The sequence below is a fragment of the Pungitius pungitius genome, chromosome 13 (genome assembly GCF_949316345.1).
Source record: "Pungitius pungitius chromosome 13, fPunPun2.1, whole genome shotgun sequence".
In the NCBI taxonomy this organism is placed as follows: domain Eukaryota; kingdom Metazoa; phylum Chordata; class Actinopteri; order Perciformes; family Gasterosteidae; genus Pungitius; species Pungitius pungitius.
The window spans coordinates 452295-478073 of NC_084912.1; the positions used below are offsets into that span (position 1 = coordinate 452295).

At 43.9% G+C, this 25779-nt stretch overlaps 1 protein-coding gene and 1 long non-coding RNA gene across 5 annotated transcripts in view; one reads left to right on the top strand and one right to left on the bottom strand.

Annotated features, from left to right (window-relative positions):
• psda (pleckstrin and Sec7 domain containing a) overlaps positions 1-25391 on the top strand; it is a 38052-nt gene extending 12661 nt beyond the window's left edge. For 2 of the 4 annotated variants that reach the window (XM_037464777.2, XM_037464776.2), the window contains 12 exons: positions 6698-6892; positions 7250-7330; positions 7695-7807; positions 8225-8283; positions 9117-9206; positions 22521-22564; positions 22806-22996; positions 23373-23443; positions 23620-23777; positions 23851-23995; positions 24083-24226; positions 24417-25391. In XM_037464777.2, coding sequence (XP_037320674.2) covers positions 6698-6892; positions 7250-7330; positions 7695-7807; positions 8225-8283; positions 9117-9206; positions 22521-22564; positions 22806-22996; positions 23373-23443; positions 23620-23777; positions 23851-23995; positions 24083-24226; positions 24417-24695 — 1570 coding nt within the window. In that variant the 3' untranslated portion in view covers positions 24696-25391. Of the gene's footprint in view, positions 1-2410; positions 3084-5064; positions 5722-6697; positions 6893-7249; positions 7331-7694; positions 7808-8224; positions 8284-9116; positions 9207-22520; positions 22565-22805; positions 22997-23372; positions 23444-23619; positions 23778-23850; positions 23996-24082; positions 24227-24416 lie in introns of those variants that run through there. The other 2 variants (XM_062566756.1, XM_062566757.1) reach the window with 2 other exon arrangements.
• LOC134135362 (uncharacterized) lies at positions 9980-14396 on the bottom strand. The gene is made up of 4 exons (XR_009957240.1): positions 13486-14396; positions 13179-13230; positions 11503-11562; positions 9980-10302 (listed from the first exon to the last, which is right to left on the bottom strand). It is a non-coding gene; the product is annotated as an uncharacterized LOC134135362 (long non-coding RNA).
• Positions 25392-25779: the final 388 nt, after the last annotated feature.

Consider the following 25779-nt stretch of genomic DNA (forward strand, 5'->3'; position numbering starts at 1 on the left):
CAGGTGAGCCTCACCTACTGTCCCCAGGTGAGCCTCACTTCCTGTCCCCAGGTGAGCCTCACTTCCTGTCCCCAGGTGAGCCTCACTTCCCGTCCCCAGGTGAGACTCACCTCCTGTCCCCAGGTGAGACTCACCTCCTGTCCTCCGGTCTGGAAGTGTTCAGGTCAGAAGAGCAGTTGTGTTAGGTGTTTTCTGTTCTCCTGAGTGGTGTGGTAGTACTTCTCCTTCACCAGGTGTAGTACACTTTCACTCCCCGGTGGTAATACTACGTGAACACACTTAATATGAAGCTGACATGGTGCATATTCCTCAACAAATAAAAGGATATGTTGAACACTTATTAATGATTATAATAAGTATCACAGACTCATGGTGGTGGAGTCTCCTCTTCCTTCCTCTCAGTAATATGTACCTTTCTACCACTAGAGGTCTCAGTGGACGGGTGCTTGGGTGGAGCAGCAGGGCATCATGGGAGTTGTAGTCTGCATTCTTTATAGACGATGGTTAAGGAGGTTTTTATCTCTGGTTTAAACAGTCGCGGTTCTGATGGTGAAGAGATTGATGCTAACGTTAGCTTGTTGATGTCGCTGACGGGACACCAAATGAAACGCACTGTTACCATGGTTACAATTACAGAACAGTGTAGAACAGTGTCTGAAATATTGTTTTTAGAAAACTTACATATTACACCTGAAACATCTTAAGACTGAAAGTCCAGACGTTTTATAATGGATATAATGGATTTTTATATATAATATGAAATCTGACTTCTGCAGTAACAGAAGAACACACAAGAGCACCAGCGTGACAGGAAGTGGTCACTGCTCCATAATTGTGAGGACAGCAGCAGGAGGAGGACATTTAGAGACGTGGGGACTGAGTTTGGTCCTTTTAGGTCTCTGCATCCTGGAGAGGAAGAATGTCCTCACAAGGATGGAAGAACCCAAGTGTGTTTATGTGCATGACTGGAACACACAAGTTTAATTATAGAGAGTTGAGGAGTAGCTGAACACACACATACACACACAGAAACACACACAGAGACACACACATACACACACAGAAACACACACACACAGAAACACACACACACTTATACATATATACATTCAGATTATTACGTAGCTATTAACATTATCAACATTATTTACTAAAATGAACTAAATCTGTCAGATCCATGCAGTGAAATATAAAGTACTACATAGGAGTACAAGTACCTGACCTTCCTGCTGAAGTGGAGTACTCGAGTCCTCTCGGTTCCTGCTGGTCTTGTGGATCTGGTCTGGGTTTGTGGTCAGTTCTGGTTCCACATCCTCGTGTTATACCTTTTGTATTCCAACATTTCTCTCTGCTTTATTCATTAATTTAATCATTTATTTATGTATCTGTTGTTCATTGACTGGTTTTAATCTCACTGAACATCCTTAACGTATTAATATTTAATAATAAATACATCTGAGGGAAAAAACCAAATCAGTCAATTCAACATAAATAAGCTACTTTAGCGTAGCTACCGTGCGCTAACGATGGGATAAACAGACATTGGTTCCTCTCAATGAGACCAGCGCGCACAGAAAAGGCCTTTGGGTTCACAACCGTTAGCGTGTGCTAACGTGCTAACGTGCTAACCATGTAGCTGGAGGAGATTTCCTCAAACAGCTCCCGGTCAGGACCTTCATGCAGGTCCCAAGTCTTCTTCAGGAAGTTCTTGATGTGTCCGTGTGAAGTGACCACGAGGAATCGACCCATCACCGATGTGGACCCGGTCCATGGTCCTCCTTTAAAATGATCACATGACCTCATGCAGTCTTTATGGAGCTTCATTCCTCAAACATGAGGGAGCCGCTGTGACTCTCAGTGTTCCAGTCTGGAGGAGTTCAGTGGTTTCATGGGGCCTCCTTCCACTGGATCATCTGGGTGTGCGCACACACACACACACACACACACACACACACGTGTCGGCCCACAGACGGAAATTCCAGTTGTGTTCACTCAGGCAGCGTTTCAAAGACTGGAAATAGAGAAAAGACCTCCCACTCTGTAGAGCCAAAACCTTCCCTGAGCCGCCCTCCTCCCCCCGTGTGGATCTTTTCCATCTGTTGTCTGGGTGCTGTGACCTCTGACCTCTGACTGCTTTCACTCGGATGCTGGTGAAACTGCTGGTTCAGGATTTAAAGCAATAGGAGATTCTTTTGTGTCTGAATGCTTTGATTCATACAGCTGCTGCTATTGATGATGATGACATCACTAAATAAGTGGAAAACTACATTTTATATATATGTATATATTTATATATATGTATATATATAAAATGTTTATTTATTTAGCTATATTTATAAATATAGTGTGGAAGGGTTTTGTAAATATTGTTTATTAAATACAAATTTACTTTCAGAAACTTTTCTAAAATTAATTAATTATTTACATGTGTTAAGTAAGTGTAAGTTCTCGTAGTGTCCGACAAAAGAATCGTATTTGAAACTTTCAAGCTGGTCCTTGGAGTGAAAGGAAGGTAAGAGGAGACAAAGAGAGGAAGGAGAGGACGGAGGGAGGAAGAGGAGTGTCCCGGGTCAAACGGGGGAGGATCACATACCTCCTCCCCCTCAGTGGAGGAAATCCCCAGCTGATGGACGGAGGAGAGAGAGCGAGACGATTTATCAGCCAAGTAGTTGAGAATAAAAAGCCAGCGTTGAGATTTAAAAAGTGAAAAGGAGGAGAGGGAGGGAGGAAGGAGGTGAGTGAGCAGTGAGGAGGAAAGCTGACGCAGACGCAAGAGGACTGTGAACAGACGGATTAAAGGAGGAGAAAAACTCACTGGAAAATCACCACAACGTCTCCATGACATCATTGGATTAACGGTCGGATGACGTTGCTCCGGTTGCCTCGGTGACGCCTCCCTTTCTCTCCCCCGATGTGGTGGACGTCGGTGGGTTGGCTGCTGCTCTCTTCCTCTGTGACGTCACAGGGTGACAGCGCTAAAGAGGGCGGGGCCTCGCCGACATGGCCAGCTACCTACTGTGTTGGGGGGGCGGGGCTCTGGAGGACAGGTACATGTACGCCCCGCCCTACCCGGCCGTGTACAGGTGAGTCTGATGCTTCAGAACATCAAGGTTACCTGACAGCATTGAGGCTATTGGTGCTAATGGTGCTGCATGCTGCTGGTGCCCCTGGTCTTACTGGTGTTACATATGGTGCCTGTGCTACTGGCGCTACTGGTTTTACTGGTGCTACTTGCGCTGCTGATGCTACCAGCACTACTGGTGTAACTGGTGCTACTTGTTTTACTGGTTATACTAGTTTACTACTTGTCCTACTGACACTTGTGGTGCTACTTATGCTACTAGTTCTACTGGTCTTACTGGCGCTACTAGTGCTACTGGTCTGTAATACTGTGCTATATTTGCTACAAACCTTGCATGTGTTGCATACACTACACCTGCTCTTGATGCTACAGATGCTTTACAGCTACAGAAGCTTACTGGTGCTACTCATGCTACTGGTGTTAGTGGTAGGTTTGCCATCTTTTAAATACAGAAAAATAAGGGACGCTAGTGACGCTACTGGTGCTACCTGTGCTGCTGATGCTACCGGCACTACTGGTCTAACTGGTGCTACTTGTGATGCTGGTGCTACTGGCGCTACTTGTGCTGCTGGTGCCACTTGTGATGCTGGTGCCACTTGTGATGCTGGTGCTACTTGTGATGCTGGTGCCACTTGTGCTGCTGGTGCCACTTGTGATGCTGGCGCTACTTGTGCTGCTGGTGCTACTGGTGCTACTTGTGATGCTGGTGCTACTGGTGCTACTTGTGATGCTGGTGCTACTGGCGCTACTTGTGCTGCTGGTGCCACTTGTGATGCTGGTGCCACTTGTGATGCTGGTGCCATTTGTGATGCTGGTGCCACTTGTGCTACTGGCGCTACTTGTGATGCTGGTGCCACTTGTCATGCTGGTGCTACTGGTGCTACTTGTGATGCTGGTGCTACTGGTGCTACTTGTGATGCTGGTGCTACTGGAGCTACTTGCTGCTGCTATAGCGGCTACTGATGCTACAGCTGAATCCACAATGAGACCTGTGGATAATTAATGTCGGATTGCAGAGTTTTTCCAGTGAGCATCTGGTATGCATCAGGTACTACTAACATTAGCTGACTCTCCAGCGCCTTCAAGATGGCGACTGCATTAAAGCCGAACTCACTGCCTCCGTCCACTAACCAACGGTAGACGTCGCCATGGCAACATTCACTTATTATGCAGTTTGTGTTGAAAACAAAGCTTCTTTAAATACCAGCAGTTTTAATAGCAAACTAATAATTTTGCTTTTTGATGATACCTGCAAATTCGGCAATACAACCGCTTATGAAGACCACAGGTGATGGTTGAAAGGCTCTGGAACTGATGATAAATGGACCGTTTGTTCTTTCTATTTAAGTAAAATGATGTCTCCTCAGACATCAGTTCATAATGCTCACAGTCAGTAATTTACCAGACGTTTATTTAATCAGTTTATTTTCTCATACACGTTCTTCTGCCACAATAACTCACTAGGATTCATAGTCTGGTCACTTACCATTATGTCTGGTTGTAAACTTCCACAATGAACTTTGTGTTTTTAGACTCACTTCTTCTGTGACTCGGGGCCGAGGGCCACAGACAGGAAGTGGCTCAGAGTTGTTGTTTTAGTTGTTGTGGTTTCAGACTGAATGAAAGCTGACTGACACACCCTGTCTCACTCTCTTCTATATTTGTTCTGGTTTGTTCCTACTTCCTGTCTTCTGCCTGGTCTCTCTCATTAAGTCAGAGTTTGAAGGATGGTCAGGCTTGTTGAATCAGTGACATCATCACCACAGTCCCAGTGTGATGAAACCGGCGGGATCACAGGTGGCTTCTGGGTAAACGCAGAGCGTCTTCCCGCTGTGTGGGGAGGTTATTTCTGTGGGTGACTGTGGGGGAGAAGGTCCTCCTCCAATCAGAGGGTTGTTGGTTCGATCCCAGGCTGACCTGCATGTCGATGTGTCCTTGGACTCCTGTAGCTGTGACCACAGTGTGAATGTGAGTTACTGATGGCCAGGTGGCTGCTGTCATCAGTGGGTGAATGGGTGAATGATGTCATGTAGTGTTAAAGCACTTTAAGCTGCTGAGACTAGAAAAGAGTTCAGACCATTTACCGTTTCTGTCCTGATGGAATGCGTCGTGTTGCTGGAGGAAGCAGAAACATCTGGACTCACACACCAGGAAAACCTTCTGGATCATTTGTTTCTATATTTAGTGAAGGCAACAGAAACCAATAATCAATTTATTCCTACTATTGTATCAACATTACAATTGAAGTAAAACAAGATAATATCCTGCCATCAATCGATCTGCAGCTTTCGGTGCCGGAGCCTCTGAGCTGCATGAATGCATCACTAATTATTAGAGAGGAATATAATAGAGATTTTCTTCTGCTAAAGACTGTAGTGAGTACTTCTGAGCTTCACTAGAGTAAACGTTAACTTGTAACAGAGTACTCGTACAGTAGTACTCTCTTTTTTTTAGGGAAGTGGACTTTGAGTTTCATCCACTTCCCACTGTCACTCACAGCTATGACATCACTTCCTCATGTTGGTTGCCTCGGTGTAGCCGCCGGTAGACTCCGGTCGTAGCTGTGATGAGGAGCAGGTGGTGTTGATGGAGCTGGTGGAGCAGTTGGAGGACGGCCCGTCTTCAGCAGCAGGTGACGGGTGCGTGCTTGGGCTGGTGGGGCTGTATTGATCATTAGCTTGGTTATTAGCAGAGGGTCACATGCCGTTTATTCAACACAGGTGTCAAAGGTCGCGCGGTCAGTGTATCAGGACAGAAACCTTCCATCCAATGGGGTCGCTCTCTCCGTATTTGGATGATCAGTAACACAAAATGTCATGTTTTCACCACCACATCCCCCATCATGCATTGTGTTAGGGAGTTATTACTTGCGACCCATGAATACTGTTCTAAATACTTTGAGACTTTTATTCTGGTGTCAGGATGTGGTTAGCCTAGCTTAGCATAAAGAATGAAACCTACCATTTCCACTACTGCGTACCAACAGTGTATCGCTCCGCCCAGTACCTCTTTTCATGATCCTTTGATGTATCAATGCAGCACCGAGGTGCTTTGTGCTCAATGCTAACATGCTCACAATGCTAACATGCTCACAATGCTAACATGTGTATTTGTGTGAGGCGTGTACCTCCGTGTTTTGATCAATTTGTTATCGTTCTACATCTGCAACATGAAAACAGGTCTTGCTGCATTTTGCCGCCAGCAGTTCCTGTTTTTTACCGTTGCCGTGGAGACGGATGGCGGTAACCGTGGAAACGGATGACAATGCTCTGAACTTGACATTTATCTAAAGTCAGTTTGGTCATTTAGAGCCTGAAGTGACAACTTCACAAGAAGGTTATTGATCGAAGACCAATGAAGTTTATCACATTCATACAGTCAGGAATGATTAATAAATGCTTATAGTCGGAGTATATAATGTATTCATCTTATTCAATATACTTCGGATTATGTCTTGTGTGCTTGAATTGCTTTAGTCAGGGTTATTTTATTATTGATAACAGAGGCTCTTTATTAAGAAGGAACCAGTGAACTTTGTCATTTTGGTTCTTCAGCAGAACAAAACGGGACCTGAAGGAACACTGAGAACACCTGTTTATTTATTTTTATTGTCAGGGAGCGTCCGGTGAACCGCCCCCCCGAGCCGCCGTACCCTCAGGCCGACGTGGCAGAGCAGCTGCCGCTTGGCGGTGACGACGTTCTGCTGAACGGCAGCAAGGCCGACCTGCAGGCCGCCAGGCGCCTCGCCAAGCGCCTCTACGGCCTAGACGGCTTCCGGAAGTCCGACGTGGCTCGACACCTCGGCAAGAAGTGAGTCCTGGCTCCCCCTGGTTCCCTCACAAACTCTATATATTCATCTATACATCGGCCAATGGAGTCGAACGTCCTCGCGTGGCGGCCATCTTGGTACAGTCAGCTCGCTCACCCTGAGTTATGACTCTGCTTCCATACTATGAAGCAAGTTATTATTATTCAAGTGTATGTACCTCTACCAACATGTTATGGGTGGGCGAGCGGACTGTACCAAGATGGCCGCCATGTGCAGACGTTCTATACTCCGCCGGAAGACATCTAGGCCTATATAGGCCTATATATATATATGTATATATGGTCCTCTCATCGCCTCGCTCACTGGTTACCTCGATGACGTCCTGTTTCTGTCCTCAGTAATGAGTTCAGCCAGATGGTGGCGGAGGAATATCTCAGTAACTTCTCCTTCAGAGGTCTCACCATCGATCAGGCTCTCAGGTCAGTCCTCATTAATGTTGTTGGCTTTATTACATCATTTAAATCCTTAAACAGATCAGAGATCCATCCGCTTGAACAACTACACGATAAATAGATTCAAATATAAACCATTGAACATTCATTATTGGTTATTCTTTGGATTTTCCGGTCATAGCACATTAATAAAATAACAATGGGTTTTCATTGTCTCAATTGTTGTAGCCATGACAACAAAAACAACAACGTATTACATCACCAGAACATGTTAGAAAATATCTGCTTCTCTGATTTTTAAAAAGCGCTGAAAGAAGCCAACTACGATTCCCAGGATGCATTTCACTGCCACGTTGACATGTGAAGTGCGAATAAAGCTGTGTGTGTGCAGGATGTTCCTCAATCAGTTTGCTCTGATGGGAGAAACTCAGGAGAGAGAGAGAGTCCTGGCTCAGTTCTCCAGGAGGTACAGGCAGTGTAACCCGCAGAGTGTCCCCTCAGAAGGTACTGTCTGTCCCCCAACCCGTCCCCCGCAGTCTCCCTGTCTCTAACCTGTCTCACTTTGTCTCTAACACGTCTCCTTGTGTCTCTCTCACTTTGTCTCTAACACGTCTCCTTGTCTCTCTCACTTTGTCTCTAACACGTCTCCTTGTCTCTCTCTTCCTTTGTCTCTAACACGTCTCCTTGTCTCTAACACGTCTCCTTGTGTCTCTCTTCCTTTGTCTCTAACACGTCTCCTTGTCTCTCTCTTCCTTTGTCTCTAACACGTCTCCTTGTCTCTTTTCCTTTGTCTCTAACACGTCTCCTTGTCTCTCTCTTCCTTTGTCTCTAACACGTCTCCTTGTCTCTTTTCCTTTGTCTCTAACACGTCTCCTTGTGTCTCTCTTCCTTTGTCTCTAACACGTCTCCCCTGTCTCTCAGACAGCGTCCACACCCTGACGTGTGCCGTCATGTTGCTGAACTCTGATCTCCATGGAAACGTGAGTGTGTCTTTGTTATGGAGCCTGTTTATTGTGCGGTGAGTCAGCAGCAGGAAGGAGGAGCAGGAACTCCTTATAAGGTCCTTTCAGCTCTTACTTGAATAGTCACAAGAAGGACAGACAGCGCATTAAGGGCCGATGGCGTAGAGACGTGCGCCTGGTTGCTGGTTCAAACCCGGGTTCAAAATGTAAAACCATGGGTTCAAATGCAAAGTGTCAATGACATGTAATGTAATTAATAGATCCGTATTGCACTGTATTGATACCCATAGATATTATTATATTGATCATATCCAGAGAACATGAATGTCTAAAAGTAGTGATTCCTTTCTAAATGGATTTAACATCAACATTCAGAACCTTCTCCAGCGCTCTCTACCAAACTCTCAGCAGATGGAGTTGATTCGGTTGCCATGGCGATCAGCGATAGTTAATCTCGAGTTGCATCAGTGTGAATTTGAGGTGGCGGGAAAACGTCTGCCGAATGGTTTGAGGAAGTGATGAGTCGTTGCCGTGGCAACAAGCTGTTGGATAACAGCTGAGTCGAGTGTTTTCACATAATGAGACGTTAATTCATCACGTCTTCATCATAAAACATGTGATGATGAGTCGAGTCCTGCAGCATAAAGTACAAGAAGCACCAGGAGGCGGCTCCTCCTGCTCCTTGTGCTAACATTAGCACATGTTGCTAACAGCTAAAATGTCCCAGTACTCTCCTGCTGGTGGACATGGTTCCAGAAGGGCTGACCTCAGACAGGACGCATGGGGTTATGGGAAATGTAGTCTTCATGGGTTAATAAAGACTTTTGATGTGTGTGTTTGTGTGTGTGTAGAACGTGGGGAAGAGGATGTCCTGCAGTCAGTTCATCACAAACCTGGAGGGCCTCAACGATGGAAGAGACTTCCCCAAAGATCTGCTGAAGGTAGGACACACACACCTGTATACAACACATGGACACACACACACACACCTGTATACAACACACACACACACACACACCTGTATACAACACATGGACACACACACACACACACACACCTGTATACAACACACACACACACACACACACACACACACACACCTGTATACAACACATGGACACACACACACACACACCTGTATACAACACATGGACACACACACAGACGGGTTCTTCTATGCCGGTGGGGACTTATGCACAGAGGTGAAGCGTGGGGACCTCATTTTTTTTAACAGAATAATGGCATACTTTCAATCAAATCATTTTCCTTAATTTTTTTCAAACCCCAATATCATCTTAAATCTCAAAATTTCTCAAATTTATAGAGTTGAATATTTTTCTGGTTTCTCTATTCCGGTGGGGACCGTCCAATTATGTCATAATACAAAATCACACCAGGGGGCAGTGTTCAAAATGTGTCTCAAACAAGGTAAGGTACTCAATAAAGGGTACTTTTTAGAAACTCTAAGGCACTTAATACATATTTTGTCAATTCATGCTGAATATATACACCATTGAATGTTATAATTGTATAATGACTCATTATCATTGTATAATGACTCATTATCTATGAATATTAAACCCCACTCTATAATATTGTTTGATATATTGCATCTTTATTTTTTTAAACTATGCAGTTTAAAGCATCATGGAGGGGAATGTGTGTATATATATATATATATATATATATATATATATATATATATACACAACTGCAGTGCACAACATTTCAACTTTCAAATATTATATAAATATAACAATAACAGAGAGCAATAAGACTACTGTAAACAATGTCTGTAAACGTGCTGGCAGTCCACCAGGAATTTAATCTTCCATCTGATGAAAATGCGGCTTACCTTTTTTTTAATTCTTTTAAATTCAGTTTTTAATATATATTTTGACAACTCATCCCTTGATCGGCCAGTGACGATGTTGTGATGCATTTCTGACCACTGACCACCATTGATGTAGTCCATTAAGGTCCTTTCAACAGCTTCGATTTCCTCTTTGGTCCACTTCTTCTTTGTTTGTGGTGACCCTGAATAAAATGAGACAAAAATGTAATGCTGTTAAACAGCAACTACTGAGGCTATAATGACAATAGGTCTTGACTGTACCACTACACACAGTATGACAACCTATAGTTGCAGTAAAGTGAAGTATTTGTAGTAAAGATTCCAGTAAGACAAGAAATAGAACTAGCATATATATTCTCAAAAATGATGTTCTAATATTCGCTTGAAGTTGCTAGTTACAAACATTGAATGCTCCGAGCGAGCTGTGCTGTGTTAACATGGAACATTTCCTTGGCATGAAATGGCAAATGATCAAACTAGGGCCATTTTTACTCGTACGTGATTCAACTAAGTCAATCATCAGGGACTCGGTTCCCCAAAGGTGGATCCGCGCTCAAACTGTCTCGTTAGTTTGAACCAAATGTCAGACATCAGGATAATCGCATGTGCGCGTCATACGTAAGAAAGCGAAAGGCCAAAACAAGGATTTTTAACAGTACAACAACAAATAAACTTAAAAGAGGTGCGTCTTTTTTCTCCGCTCACGAGCAGGAGATGATGATGAACGCATACGAGGAGATAATGTGTATTTCCATCATTTCTGTTGGATGAATTGAACATAATGCACATCTTTTACGTTGTTCATTCTATACGTCATCGCAGGATGTTTATCCCGGGGGAGAAGCCTCCTCCATCTCTAAAGGTGTCTTTTTTTCAGATTTTTCATTGTTTGTGGGGTTTTTCCTGTGCCGATGTGAGGCTTTCTGGAAAGAGGATGCCACACGTGTAGACTGTCAAGCCCTCTGAGGCATATTTGCGATACTGTGCTATACAAAATTAAATGGACCATGTACTTATGGCAGTTAACGTTAAGTGCAGGATTTTTGATGTGTTGCTATGGTGATTTATCCAAACCTGCTTCGGGGAACCGCAAAGCCTGATCTACGTCATCTCATCCTGAAAATTATCCAGCTAACCACGTACGAGGAACAGGGCCCAGTGCATGAAGCTGTTGTAACTTCTAGTCTATTTTATTAAATGCAATATGAAGTCAGTACAGTAGCGTGCAACCCGCAAAGCAGACAATTGTGCCGCTGCTGTATTATTCATTTTCACATTTGAATATCTGTTTTTAACAACTATTCGTATATATTTTTTAATATAGAATATTTGTTGACAGCCCTAATAGATATGTTAGGTGAAAACCTGGAAAAAGAGATTACCTTTTTTGTGTGAGATTCACCAGACCTCTCCAGCCAGCAGCATCTTTTCATCGGAACTACCTTAAAACAAGCAAAATTTAGAATAAGAGACTTTAAATGTATTCATTAATGCAATGAAATAGTTTTGGCGCCCACAGAATGAACACACCTGATATTTTTAAAAAACTCAATTAGGGAATGTGATTGTAAATAAACGTACAGGCAAGGTAAAATGCATGAAAATTAGTCACTTGTCACTGAACTGTGTGTTTTCTTTAAAAGATAAATATTGTATTACTATTTTAGAAATTTCTATAATCCTCACATTTACTTAAACTATTACATTTGGCTTCATGTGGCAGCAGTGAATATCTTTTTCACCAACCAGCTGTCTGTAAACAAAAGGCATCTCTTATACCTCATATTTTAATTTAATACAATTCAATCAATGGGTTACATTTACCCATAGTACACCGTAGGCACCATTCCTAATGTCTCTGGGCCAGGTCCTCATTGTAAATGATAATTGATTCTTAACTAATTTTACCTGATTAAATAAAAAGTCAAATTACACACATCTTTGGACATTGGGGATAGCCTTTAACTCATCATTTTTTTAAATGTATTTATGATTCTTGTCCTGCAGTACTTTCTTTCATCTTTGTTTCATGCTAAATACCAACCTTTGGCAAAATAACCATAGCAACACAAGCTCGCCACTGCTCTGGAAAAAAGGAAGCTGTCTTCCTCATTAATGAAAGAGCGATATTATTTAGATTTACATTTTACAGGGAGAGTTCTCCGAAATCAAAGATCTGTTATGACATCACTTCCTGTACGAGCGTTATCGATGCTGCCGACAAGCAATCATTAATCTACAGGAAGACCTTCGAGATCCGCAAATGGTGGACACATCACGCCGCAGCCGAGCGTTGACGGTCTCACACTGTTGCTCATACTGTACATTGTTTAACAGTTTTGCGATGCAGAGAACACAAGGAAAGCCGCTATGATATATCCGTATTATAATAAGTGATAATTTACAGTTGCTGTTCACATTGACCCAAGCGTTACATATCACTGCGCACGGGAGGGGGAGGGCCGATACGGCCGACTGTTCAGTGACAGCGCGGTTGTTACTCGGCGGGCTGAGCACACTCCGGCGGCAGGCCACGCCGGACGGGCAGTCGGGCGCCACGACAGGCCAGATTTGGACCGCGAGTTTAACATATGTGAATTGGGCACTCATGGGCCACATAAACTGACGTTGCAGGCCTCGAGTTGGACACGTGTGCTCGAGACTCATGAAATGAGATACACAACGTTTGGTGGCTACCACTATTTAGTGCTGAAAGGCAGCTATTTACTTACCATTTACAATTTCGCTGGTAACCGCGTTATAAAGGCAATAAGGTACTTGAGGCAGTACTTTCTTAGTGTTTCGTACCTTATTGCTTAAATATTAAGTACCTAACTCGTCTATTAATGCTTGATCTGCTATCAACCCAGTGAATATTGTATTTAATAGAATCTAAATTGGTGGGAAACACTATGGTAAAATTGAAGTCAAATATATGTTATAAACTACCTGTAGAAATTAATTACTCTAGCATTGTATTCATTGTGACATTTCTTTTCTATGTGCACAGTCAAGCAGGTTAACAGCCATTTAAGAACCTTAAGATGACATAGCCTACCTGGTTAGTATGTTCACGGTCAAAGGCTCCTTCATTTCTCCGACATCAGCATCTGCAAATATGTAAGCGGATGGAAATGTTATTATGGTGTATGATGAACAAATACCTTCAAAATGAGACATTAAAAAAGAATGTATGTATTTTGCATTTGAAATCCCCATATACTTGTTATATGACCTAAACCTTAACATCATGATCAATTTGGGATTAAAAAAAAGATCTATAGAACCCTAGTTTAGTGTAATATTCCTTTGACTTTCTACAAACACCAATGTACAATCATCTCCTTGTGTCTCCCCTCTCTCACCTGTGCACTTCGAGCTGTCACTACTGGATGGCAAACATGCTCCATCCTCCTAAAAGCACAAGGGACACATTCAGCCAAAGCTATACATCCAACTCATTACAGTACTCTTTTTTTTTATTTTTACTGAAATGCATTAAGTTTATCTGTTATGGAATGCATTATAGTAACATCTACTTCTGTTCTTAACGACAAACATTATATTATCTATCTCAATACCTATGACAATCTGAATTAAAATGCCTATTTATACATGGGTAGATATTACAATCACTCTTTGGGCAAATGGAAAACTGCTTATTAAGTGTTATAGGCCCAAAAGCCACCGTAAGGATACTTAAAATGGTTAAAGGGAAATTAGTTATAATCCAGGTCTTAACGCAGATTAAGTATTACACTCCCTTTGTTGAGCATAATATTCACATTCTGTGTGAAAAGATATTGATAAAACATGAATATATTTATATAGTATATAATAAATAACTAATTAGCTGTCCAGCATTCTATTTCACAACGCGTGCACATGCTGCTGCTTGCACATGCTTGCTTATTGTTAGCTAACATTAGCTGTCCATTTAAGTTGAGTTTAACACATTGCAACAGCTCATTTTATATGGCAGTACATATGAAAATAGTATCAAAGTAAACTTAACAGCACTATTTGTGGTGCTAGTTGCACATGCTTGCTTATTGTTAGCTAACATTAGCTTCCCATCTAAGTTGAGTTTAGCACATTGCAACAGCTCATTTTATATGGCAGTACATATATTAATAGTATCAAAGTAAACGTAAAAAGCACTGTTTTACATTAGAAGCTAGTCCAATAATTAAAAACTCACCATTTCTATCCAGCTTCTGCAGCCAGCACTGTCACGTTGTCTGCTGCTTGGCAGTCTGAGGGAAATGGACGGTAGCAGGTGCTTGGTGGGGGCGTGGCCAGACCGAGGACCCCGCGTGGATGGTAACAGTTCGGTTTTGTGTAAAAAAACGAAACTTAAGGTTCTTAACACAAAACCTGACATTGACTGTCCCCACCGTACCCTCGCCCATCCCCCCACTCCTTCAGTCACCATTAGCTTGAGGGAGCATTGGGGCTCAGCCTGTTCTGCTGGGCCTTGTTAATAACGTAGAAGGGTAATAGTAATTACTAAAACCGAAGGATTACATAAAATACCTGGTGAAGTTGAGACGTTATTACTCAACTAGAATTAAGTATACATTTTAATATGTATTTTATTTAATTTCTAATAAAACTGGAAGCATTTTTGAACAATTAAAAATGTAGACAAACATTGATATTTTAAGAATAAAAACTACAACTACCACATTTACAAGCCCTTGTATTCAGAACAAGTATTTATGTGCAGACATAAATTATGAATTTAGAATGGGAAATAGCATTTAAAAGTGTAGTACTCACACAAGAATACACAAAACGTTTTAGGCGCTAATGATCATATTTCCGGTTTAAGAATAAAGAGTGGGGAGGGGCTGACAATTTTTACAGTCTTCTATGTGGTCTTTAATCAAGGTTTTACGGTAACTCACGCACTGTTCATACCGGCATTATGCCGTAAAAACTGACGTTGCTCTTCGGCAGGCTGCAGCATTTATTTTTACAAGTCATGTAGCGCCCAGCGGTCGGAGCTGCCCTAACTGAAGTGAGTTGTGTACAAGGTACACAGAACTGTGAAGCGCCAGAATCACTGATTGGAGAAGTCAAAGAAAGGGATAGAGCCACCATCCAGGTGCGACTGGGCTCGTGGCAGCAGGTAGATGATGGCGTCATCCACTCCCACATAAGGCAATGCAAATTGCAGAGGGCCCGGTGATGATTTTATCTGGGCTTGAAGGTGGGTCAAGAGCAGCCTCTCCAGCACCTTCATCACATGGGATGTGAGGGCAACTAGTCAGTGGTCATTGAGGCCACGGTGTCTCCTACAGCATCGGGACTGCCTGCTGCTTTAGGTTCAGAATAAGGAGATGTTGGTGGGCTTTAGACAGCTGGATGGCGCAGGTCTTCAGCACCCTGGGGCTGATACCATCAGGAGGCCTTATGTTGCTTCACAAGAGGTTTCAGTATGTACTCTAACTGCCTCACCACATACACCCTTGACCCAATCCCATTTACTCTTCTTCAGACTGAATTTCTTCTCACCATCCCCATCTCTGGTTTCAGGGTGTATTCCAAAAGCTTTCTAGACTGCCAAAGTCAGCCCCCTTTGATGTTGACAACTTCAACCAATTGTCTTCGTATCTGCGCCTATCAGACCCCAACTCAACTGAGACAGCCTGTCTCATATCGAAAGATTTGTCTTACTTATTGCAGTGTTATCTATATACTTTTGTCAAATAGTTTATATCGTTGGCAAGTTATCCATATATATGGGCTTTGGGGGAGGACAACCAAACACCAAATATTCTAGCACCGTTGATTCAATGTAGACATTAATGACACTTTATCGTGCTGCATAATATGTCATGCCATAGCAGGGTAGGAAATTCACATAATATTTAGGCCCCATTCAAGGGCGTAACCATGTATATTGGGGGGGTTAGATTGGTATTTTCTCAATATTTCCTAAAGAATGCATTGTTACGCACTTGGCTTAATGGCGAACAGCACCGAAGGAACGTCGTTACACCCTCTGTTTAATACTTCAGTGGGGGGCTGTCCGACGGGAGGGGTGCGGTAGTTGCGGACTCACGCTCTGTGTCCGCTGGAGAGCGCAGCTCTCCTGTGTATGCGCACGTGTCTGTGTGTGCGCGCAATAGTGTGCCTGCATCCGTCTGGGCGATAGTGCCGCGTGCTGAAAGAGGGAGGGAAATACTGACTTAAATAAATAGAATAGAAGGGTGATGGCTAGCTTGCCACACGGTAGGCTATCGTTTGCTGCTGAGAGGACGGTGTCATCAGAGTGTGTAAATAAATTTTTTCAATCGGCTCAGGAACCGAAACTAAGCACCGAAATCTGCGTTGCATTTCAGTACGGTAGGTACCGCGTAGGAACCGGTGCTATATTAGTACCGGTTCTCGGTACCCAACCCTATAGGAGAGTGGAAATATTTCTCACTGACAGCAGTCTGTGAACCGTTAACTAAGGGTAGCTAGCAAGCCTCATTAGTTGGAATGCATTGATGCATACATAAAAATGGAACTCGCTTTTCAAGACCACACCTGGGACATAACCGTATGTGGAGGCAGGACGGTTAGATATTTCAAACATGGGAGAGCGATAAATGCTAGCTAGCTAAACTGCTAACGAGGCTACTCCTCGTCTGCTGGAGACTTAAACCGGGGTCGAGACGTTGTTCCTTCGGTGTTGTTATTGAGCTGCAGACACGTGAGTTTATTTTCTTACGTGAATGACAGAAGATCATTTTATTCTTTTCGTTTGGTCTTTATTTTACGCAACAAAGCGTCAACTTATATTATTATATATTATATACTATTAATAACCTTTTTCGCGGACCGCAAGAAGGTCCGTCAGTTAATAAGCACGTTGAAAGTTGCGGGCGGACCGGCCGGGTTTAGGGGCGGAGGGGTTCCGCTGGTGGGCGAAACCGCGCACTGAGGAGTGAACAATTGTAATCGTGATGGGGGCTGTAGTATTTGTGAGTGTCCACTGACATTTAATTGTCCAAGTAAAACACGTAGTACTAATATTAGTCATTGGCGCTGTATCCGTCCATCTTTATTATTTCACAAAACCGCGCACCTCTGTGACATCATCAACACATGATGGTTAACTTAACCGGAAGTATCCAGGGGCGTTTTATTTGTTTGAGCATGTGTCCCTATGTTTTAGCATTGCCTCTCTGAACATCACCATGTTTATATCATCCGAACGGCAGGTTCACATGATCTGAATTATTATTGTCTATTGTAATGGACTGACATGTTCTGTGAGCGAGATTACACATTAAGACTTTGTACTTGATGGAATTATTTCCCCTTACACCTACACAATCAGTATTTTTACTTAAGTTAAAAGCTTGAGTTGATACTTCAACAGAAGTATCTATACTTCTACTTGAGTAATGAATGTGAATACTTTTGAAACAACTGGTTATCACCCACTATGTTGCTCGGTTGCCTGGTGACGAAAGGACACGTATTTCTTGTTGTTTTTGCTCCACTTGATAAAGTCAGCAGAAGAATTCCCCGGTAGACAACGACATTGGTTGTTGCTAAATTTGAGGGCCTTTTTCTTTTGGACCTGAGATGGTGACGGAGACTGGATTTGCTCTCTGCGAACTCACAGGTCTGATCAAGAAGTGCTCCTTTTTTCTTTTTAAGAACGTTTGATCCTTCACGCACACGGAACAACAGTCAAGGCGAGACTCAAAAACATTCAATGGCATTTTTGGCCCCTTTCGTAGTGATATTTGAGGCAAAATGATATTTCTTATGGGCAATTTTTCCCTTTGCCCTCATGTAATTCAGATGCAAAATAGCTCACACTGCAGGCCTTGGTTGATTCCAGGCTAAGGCATCCTACAGTAAAATATGTTTTATATTGATACTATAGCCTAAAAATAACACAGGAAAGCACTTGGGTAAATATACAAGAACACCACCCTAACCATTTTTGATGTTTTAGTTGCATTATTGGGGTGTTATAGATTTTAAATAGTTTACATATATAACAATCAAATCATGACTGTGCTGTGTCGTAGCCTATGTCACAATGTTCATTCTCATGCTCCTCCAAAAGTGTAGCAAACTGTCTGTGATTCAATGGTTGTGCCCTGATGAAGTTAAATATTTTAGTGACAACATCAATGACATGGTTAATTTTTGACTTGCAACACAGGCTGATGTATTATGTCACAACCTGGCTCTTTGGGCCATGACAAGATTGGAGTTGTACTGTTTTAAAGAGTTTTAACATCTTCTTTATTTAACATAAGCCAACAAAAAAAAGGTACACGACCACACCACCGGACGTCTGCTGGAGAGAGAAGAGAGAATAAACACTGGGTCTTTTAATCTCAGGGAACCGGGCCCAGGTGCCTTCAATCACCAAACTCAGCCCACAAAATCCCACTGCAAAGCTGCTGCCTCCACAGCAGGGGTCACCACATTTATAAAATGCAAAAATATTGACAGGACTTGGACAGGCCTCTGTTGTGACACCTGCAAATTGGTCCCATTTCAGACCCAGCATGTTTGTGCATGCATCTACCTCCGTGAATAAATCGCTCCCTGTCGTTATCACTTTCATTGAGCGCAGTGCTGCCAGCTCCTCAGTTAGCTCTCGTCCAAAGCCAAGGAGAAGAATAAAAGCACTGCAGCTTTAGTCCATGCATGAGGTAAAATTAGACAAAAATATTTACTTTGTAATTTCCAATCAACCTCTCACGGGCCGGTCACGGACAGCCAAAGGGCCGGATGTGGCCCGCGAGCCATACAATGCCTACCCCTGCTCTATGCAATCCCTCAGCAAGTCAACAACTTGTCATTTATAGTTCACGCAAATATTAACCTAATTAATTTGATATAGAAAGTGTACACATTAAATGGTCATCCATCAAAGCATCTTGCTATATTGATTTAAAGTAAAATGTCTTTTGTACTCCTATTTTGTCTATGGATACAACTCTATACTTGCTTGTCTATTATCATCCATAGCGTTGTGATTGAACAGTGGGCACTGTTTATTAAGACAAGTTATCTGAAAATAAAAGACCTTATTGATCTCTGCAATAATTCATGTTACACTATTCATATGATGAATGAAATCAAATATAGACTATTATTACGATTGTCAATAATATCAATGATGACATACTAATAACAACATATCCTTAAAATAGTATAAAATAAACAGGCAAGAGTTTACATAAAGGCTAGTCTAACATTTTATACATTTGAAATAAACCTTATAATTGTTTTAATGAAATTGATTTTTATTTAATTGAATAATTTGATCAATATCAGTATTAATATTATGTATGTATGAATTTTTTGGTTTATTTATTTGTATACTTTTTATGAAATAAAGCATTTTATTTGTGGTCTGTTTTACCACCATCAAACAGACAGCATTGAAAGTGTATGTTGCGAAAATACCACTTTTGAACCGATAGGGGGCGGTAGTGAGTGGAAAAACAGCGACGCACACTTCAAGAACAGCCAACCTCATGGGGACTGCAGTACCCGTGTGCATCCACTAGGGGCGCATTCAGAAACACACTCACACAGTTTTGTCATGAAATTGATGTTCCAGGGGACCTCAGAAAAAATCATTGGGGGTGTATCTAGACACCATTTTGGAGCTTGTGGGAGGGGTTTGCCCGTGGGGACCTCACTTTAGGTCCCCACGGGGACACAAGTCCCCACCGGTCTGTGTGCAATCAGGTATAGGTCCCCACCGGCATAGAAGAACAAGAGCACACACACACACCTGTATACAACACACACACACACACACCTGTATACAACACACACACACACACACACCTGTATACAACACACACACACACACACACACCTGTATACAACACACACACACACACACCTGTATACAACACACGGACACACACACACACACACCTGTATACAACACACACACCTGTATACAACACATGGACACACACACACACACCTGTATACAACACATGGACACACACACACACACACACCTGTATACAACACACACACACACACACCTGTATACAACACACGGACACACACACACACACACCTGTATACAACACACACACACACACCTGTATACAACACATGGACACACACACACACACCTGTATACAACACATGGACACACACACACACACACCTGTATACAACACATTATATATATATATATATAATTACATTTTCCAAAATTTTAATATAATGCTATATAGCATTATATTAAAATTTATATTAAAATATAATGCTATAAATATGTATATATAGCATTATTTTAAAAATTAGAAAAATGTAACTTTATTCTAATTAAGAAGGATTTATCTCCTGCTAAGCGTCTCTCTGAGTCCTCTGTGATTGACAGCTCAGGGGAGCGCTGTGGGGGCGGGCCTGAGCTCCGGTTTCTGCGCTCTCATTGGCTGCTGCTGTAGAGAGAAAATACGCATTGAGAGAGCAAGGGAAAAAAAGAGAGAGAGAGAGAGAGACGGGGGAGGGAGGAGGGAGAGCATCACAGTCTCAGCAGAGAGGAGGAGGAAGAGGAGGAGTGAGCTCACCTGACGGAGGGATTCTCCTGCAGGATGAAGACGACGACAAGAAAGGGGGGAGAAAGAGTGGGAGTGAAGTTGGAGGACAAAGAGATTCACAACTGAGGAGGAGGAAGGAAGGATTTGCTCTCCTTTTTTACCCAGAGTGCAACAGGAGGAACTCTTTTCCCCATCAGCTCACCTCTCTCTTCTTCATCCCTCCATCAGACGTCTCCAGAGGAACATTTTGGGGTCTCTGTCTCTCTGCGGGGGCCCCCCCCCCCTCCGTCCTGTTTCGTCTCTTTCCTCCGTCATGCAGCTAATTGCAGTCCAGGGTTTCTCCCCCCCGCCGGCCCTCTGAAGCCTCTGTGGAAGAGACGCAGGAGACGAAGCAGGAGGACGAGCAGCTGTGGACATTTTTGATGATGGTTTTTTTTCCTGATTGACTTTGAGCCGATGGAACACGCATCACTGCTTCCACACCGTTAGAGAGGGATTAAACACACACGCACACACACACACACTCTGTCACACACTCACACACACACACACACACACACTCTGTCACACACACACACACACACTCTGTCACACACACACACACACACACACTCTGTCACACACACACACACTCTGTCACTCTCTCACACACACACACACTCTGTCACACACACACACACACACTCTGTCACTCTGTCACACACACACACACTCTGTCACACACACACACACTCTGTCACTCTCTCACACACACACACACTCTGTCACACACACACACACACTCTGTCACTCTCACACACACACACACACACACACTCTGTCACACACACACACACTCTGTCACTCACACACACACACACACACTCATCATCACATGAAATAACTGATCGTGGTGGTCACAGCGTCTTGTTTTGCTTTCTTTCTGATGATGTAAACGCTCTCTGAGGCTTCGTGGTTCCTGCATGAACCTCCAGGACGAGCTGAAACGTTTCCACGTCCAGCCTCGTATCTCCTTCTCCGCAGACTGGTTCTGGTTTTAAAGACCTTTGTTGTGAGACCCTCCTGTGACCTTTGACCTCGCCGCCATGATCGGCGTCAACAGCATCCACTCGTCGGGGCGCTCGCTGTGCTCGGTGCGGAGCGGGCGGGACTCCAGGGACACCGACCCGTTCCGGTATCCCAGAACCCCCCGCTCCCGCTCCCTCAAACCGCTGGACTTCCCCGACCTGCTGGGGAAGACCCAGGACGGGCTCCGGCACCGGCAGAACCGCCAGAAGAAGGTAGAGCTGTTGTTTACAGGAAGTGGTCCCAGCGCTCTTCAGAGTAAAGGTTCCAGAATTCTGAAGTGAGGAAACACGAGAACTTTAAACTCGGCGTCAAAATAAAAGCTAAACAAAAAGGCACTAAAAGGGGATCACATGTCAAGATTCTCTTACCAGCAAAAACCTTCACAATAAAAGCACAGGGGGGGAGAACGGTGTCGGTGGGTCTTCTCTCTCGTGGTCAGATGAAGACACCATGAAGCCCAAAACACAAGATGAAATGTTTGTGCCTTCGTGGTTTGTTGTGAGGCTCATTCCAAATTCATCCTCACAGATTGTGAATGAATGATGGAATTCCAGTCACTTTTCTGTTGGTATATTTCACCAATTGATCGGCTAAGGATTTTCCCTCTAAATATATTGATTGGTTGACTTTTGATCATAATTCAAAACTTACTTGTTTGCTCTGTTTCACATTAAAAGCCCTGCATGCTGCTGTGGTCTGAGTTCATCACACACACACACACACACACACACACACACACACACACACACACACACACACACACACACACTGACTGTGTTGTGTCTCTGCAGACGCTCTACAGCTCCATCAAGAACGAGAAGCTCCAATGGACCATGTGAGTGGACCCTCGACTGCTTTTACTCCAGACATCTGAAGTGTGTGTGTGTGTGTGTGTGTGTGTGTGTGTGTGTGTGTGTGTGTGTGTGTGTGTGTGTGTGTGTGTGTGTGTGTTGCCCAACCTCTCTTATTTAAGCCTCTGTTGCCACAGCAACCCCTCCCTGCTTTGTCTATATATATATGTGATCTATCTCCATGCCTTGTTACCATGGTAATGGCTGCATGCTGGTTCTGATCAGAGACGAGGAGGAGCTGAGGAAGTCCACGTCGGAGCTGGCTGACGTCCGGACGGACTCCGCCTCCCACACCATGAAGCGCCTCGGAGGGGGAGGGAACCCGCTGGTGGGCGTCGCCCAGCAGGCCGACGGCGAGCTCTACAAGAGCGGCTTCCTGATCCGAAAAGTCCACGCCGACCCCGATGGGAGGAGAAGTAGGTCCTGGTGGCTCCTCCTCCTCTCCTTCTTCAATCAGCATGTTGTTAATATTAACATCATGCCTGATGCTAATGTTAGCAATGCGTTAGCAGCACCTTCAAAGATGTTATTGGTCGCTTTCTGACGTGAATGTGTTTGGTCTTTAGAATTTGGTCTCTATTGATTACGATGTATTTGACTCATGAGTCAGGAGAAGCCCAAACACAGTGATAATGTACATATAATATATATGGATATCATTGATGTGCCTCTATTGAATAATGATGACGCTGTGGTGGATCTATTAGGTCTCTACTTTGTGGTAAAGCTTAGATGAACACGTTGGAAGCCACTTGTAATGTGTGATATCCCATGATGCTTTGTTTCTCCCAGCTGCTCGGGGCAAGAGGGGCTGGAAGTCTTTCTACGCCGTGCTGAAGGGTCTGGTGCTCTACTTGCAGAAGGTAAACATCTGAGCTGCTTTTCTCCCAGATTGAATAAATATGCAAAGAGGACTTATTTGTACCTGTTTTTTGTGAAGTAGCTTGATGTGATTTAAACAGCAACAGACGCTCCTTTTACACATATTTAGTCTTTATTTATTCATTGAGTATTGAACTGCTCTGTGATTGGCTGACAGGAAGAGTTCCATGCAGAGCGCGAGCTGACGGAGGAGGACGTGAAGAACGCCGTCTCCATCCATCACTCTCTGGCCCTGAGAGCGGCCGATTACAGCAAGAGACCCAACGTCTTCTACCTGAGGACGGCTGACTGGCGGGTCTTCCTGCTGCAGGCGCCGTGAGAACCCGTCTGTCTGTCTGTACTCTGCTCCTTAAGTCTTTGACCCCTGACCCTTGTTGTGTCCCCACAGCAACGCAGAACAGATGCAGTCGTGGATCACGCGCATCAACGTCGTGGCGGCCATGTTTTCTGCGCCCCCCTTCCCGGCGGCGATCGGCTCCCAGAAGAGATTCAGCCGTCCTCTTCTGCCGGGATCCAACACCAAGCTGTCCCAGGTACGAAGCTCCGCCCGACGCCCCTCAGACCCCTCCTCCATCAGCTGACTCTCCCTCTGCCCCCCCCCCCCCCAACCCCCTCCACAGGAAGAGCAGGTCAAATGTCACGAGAGCCGGTTCAGGGCGGTGTCCTCTGAGCTGGCTGACCTCACGGCCTCCACGCCGGACCGGAAGGTCAAAGGTCGCGAGCTGGAGGAGCAGAAGCTGCGGCAGGAGTACCTGGAGTTTGAGGTATGTCTCCTACATCACCGTAACCATGGTAACAGGACAAGCTATTGCGGCCTGTGGTAGACATTCAGCTCCTCCTCCTCCAGGACTCCATAGATACTTTCTATCAGAAACGGCTTAGTAGACTTTGTTGTATTATGGGATGTATTTAACTGTCCTTGTCAATAAAGCTTTCACCCCCCCCCCCCTGCAGAAGACCCGGTACGGGACGTACGCCATGCTGCTCCGGGCCAAGCTGTCCAGCGGAGACGAGGACCTGGCGGCCTTCGAGTCACGGCTGTTTGACGACGGCGGCCTGCAGAGGGCGCACTCCAGCCCCACGCTGCCTGTGGACGACCCCCACAGGGAGAAGAGCCGCGGGGCCGTGACCTCCAAGAGCCTCAAGGTCACGTCGTCTTCGTCCTCCAAGGCCGGCGGCGGCACTAAAGAGGGAAGCAAGAAGAAGAAGAGCAGCAGACCGGAGGAGGGTTAGAGGGTCGGTGTGATGCATCATGGGAACCTTTTCTGTTCTGATTGGCTCCTCAGAGCCCGGCTGAGAGGTCGAAGGTCGACGGGGAGGAAGCGCTCATTGGCGAGGAAACCTGTTTTTTATTTCTCACCCAAACATCGGCATTTCAGAGTAAGAGCTTGTGTTCCTGTCAGGGACCTTTATTTTGTTAAATGAAAGGAGAGCGAGCAGCAGAGACTCACACGCGGTTTATCGGTACTTTTGATCGCACAGCGACGCACGCTGGCCTCCTGCAGCAAGCAGAGGGGTTTCCATGGCAACGAGATACGATGGACAGCACACTGTTGCTGCAACAGTCAAGTTAACAAGCAAACATTGTTATAGTGTGTGTGTGTGTGTGTGTGACTGTGCGTGGCAGGAGTAGTACTGTGTTGTATGAAAACTATTTAAAGGCTGAAGATGAATCCATCCCATAATTATCAATCAATGCTTCACCCTACTTTACCAATACACACGTGTGTGTGTGTGTGTGTGTGTGTGTGTGTGTGTGTGTGTGTGTGTATAAACGTCCACGCTGAGAAGCCATATCATCTTCGGTCTCTATTTATTCCTCTTCTTCCTCTGGAGGTTTTAGACGAACACGCCGTCCACTTCGTGTCTGTTTTTGTCGTAGTGAAACACAAACATAGAGGAAGAAATAATAATAAAAGGGTTTGAAAACACAAAGGTCCGGAGTCTTTATTATTATTATTATTATTACCCCCGGCTGAGATTATTTAAGCGTTAAAGAAACACAACAACGGAGAGAAAAGGACAATTATGAAGAAACGTTTGAATCATCAGATAAAACTGAAAATTGGGAAAACCGTATTTCATAGATCTGTGACTAAATTTCATCATTTAAAATATACCTCAAAAAAATAATTTACAATTTAAGAATCTACAATTTATTTAAATGACTTCGTGGTAACTTTTACTGAAAGTGATGAAGAAAATGGCCGAAATAGTAAAATGTACCTCAATACTTTTGAATATTGAACAAACTGCTTTATTATTACATTTATGTTGACTTCTGAATTTAAAATAGGAGCATTTCAACTTATTTACT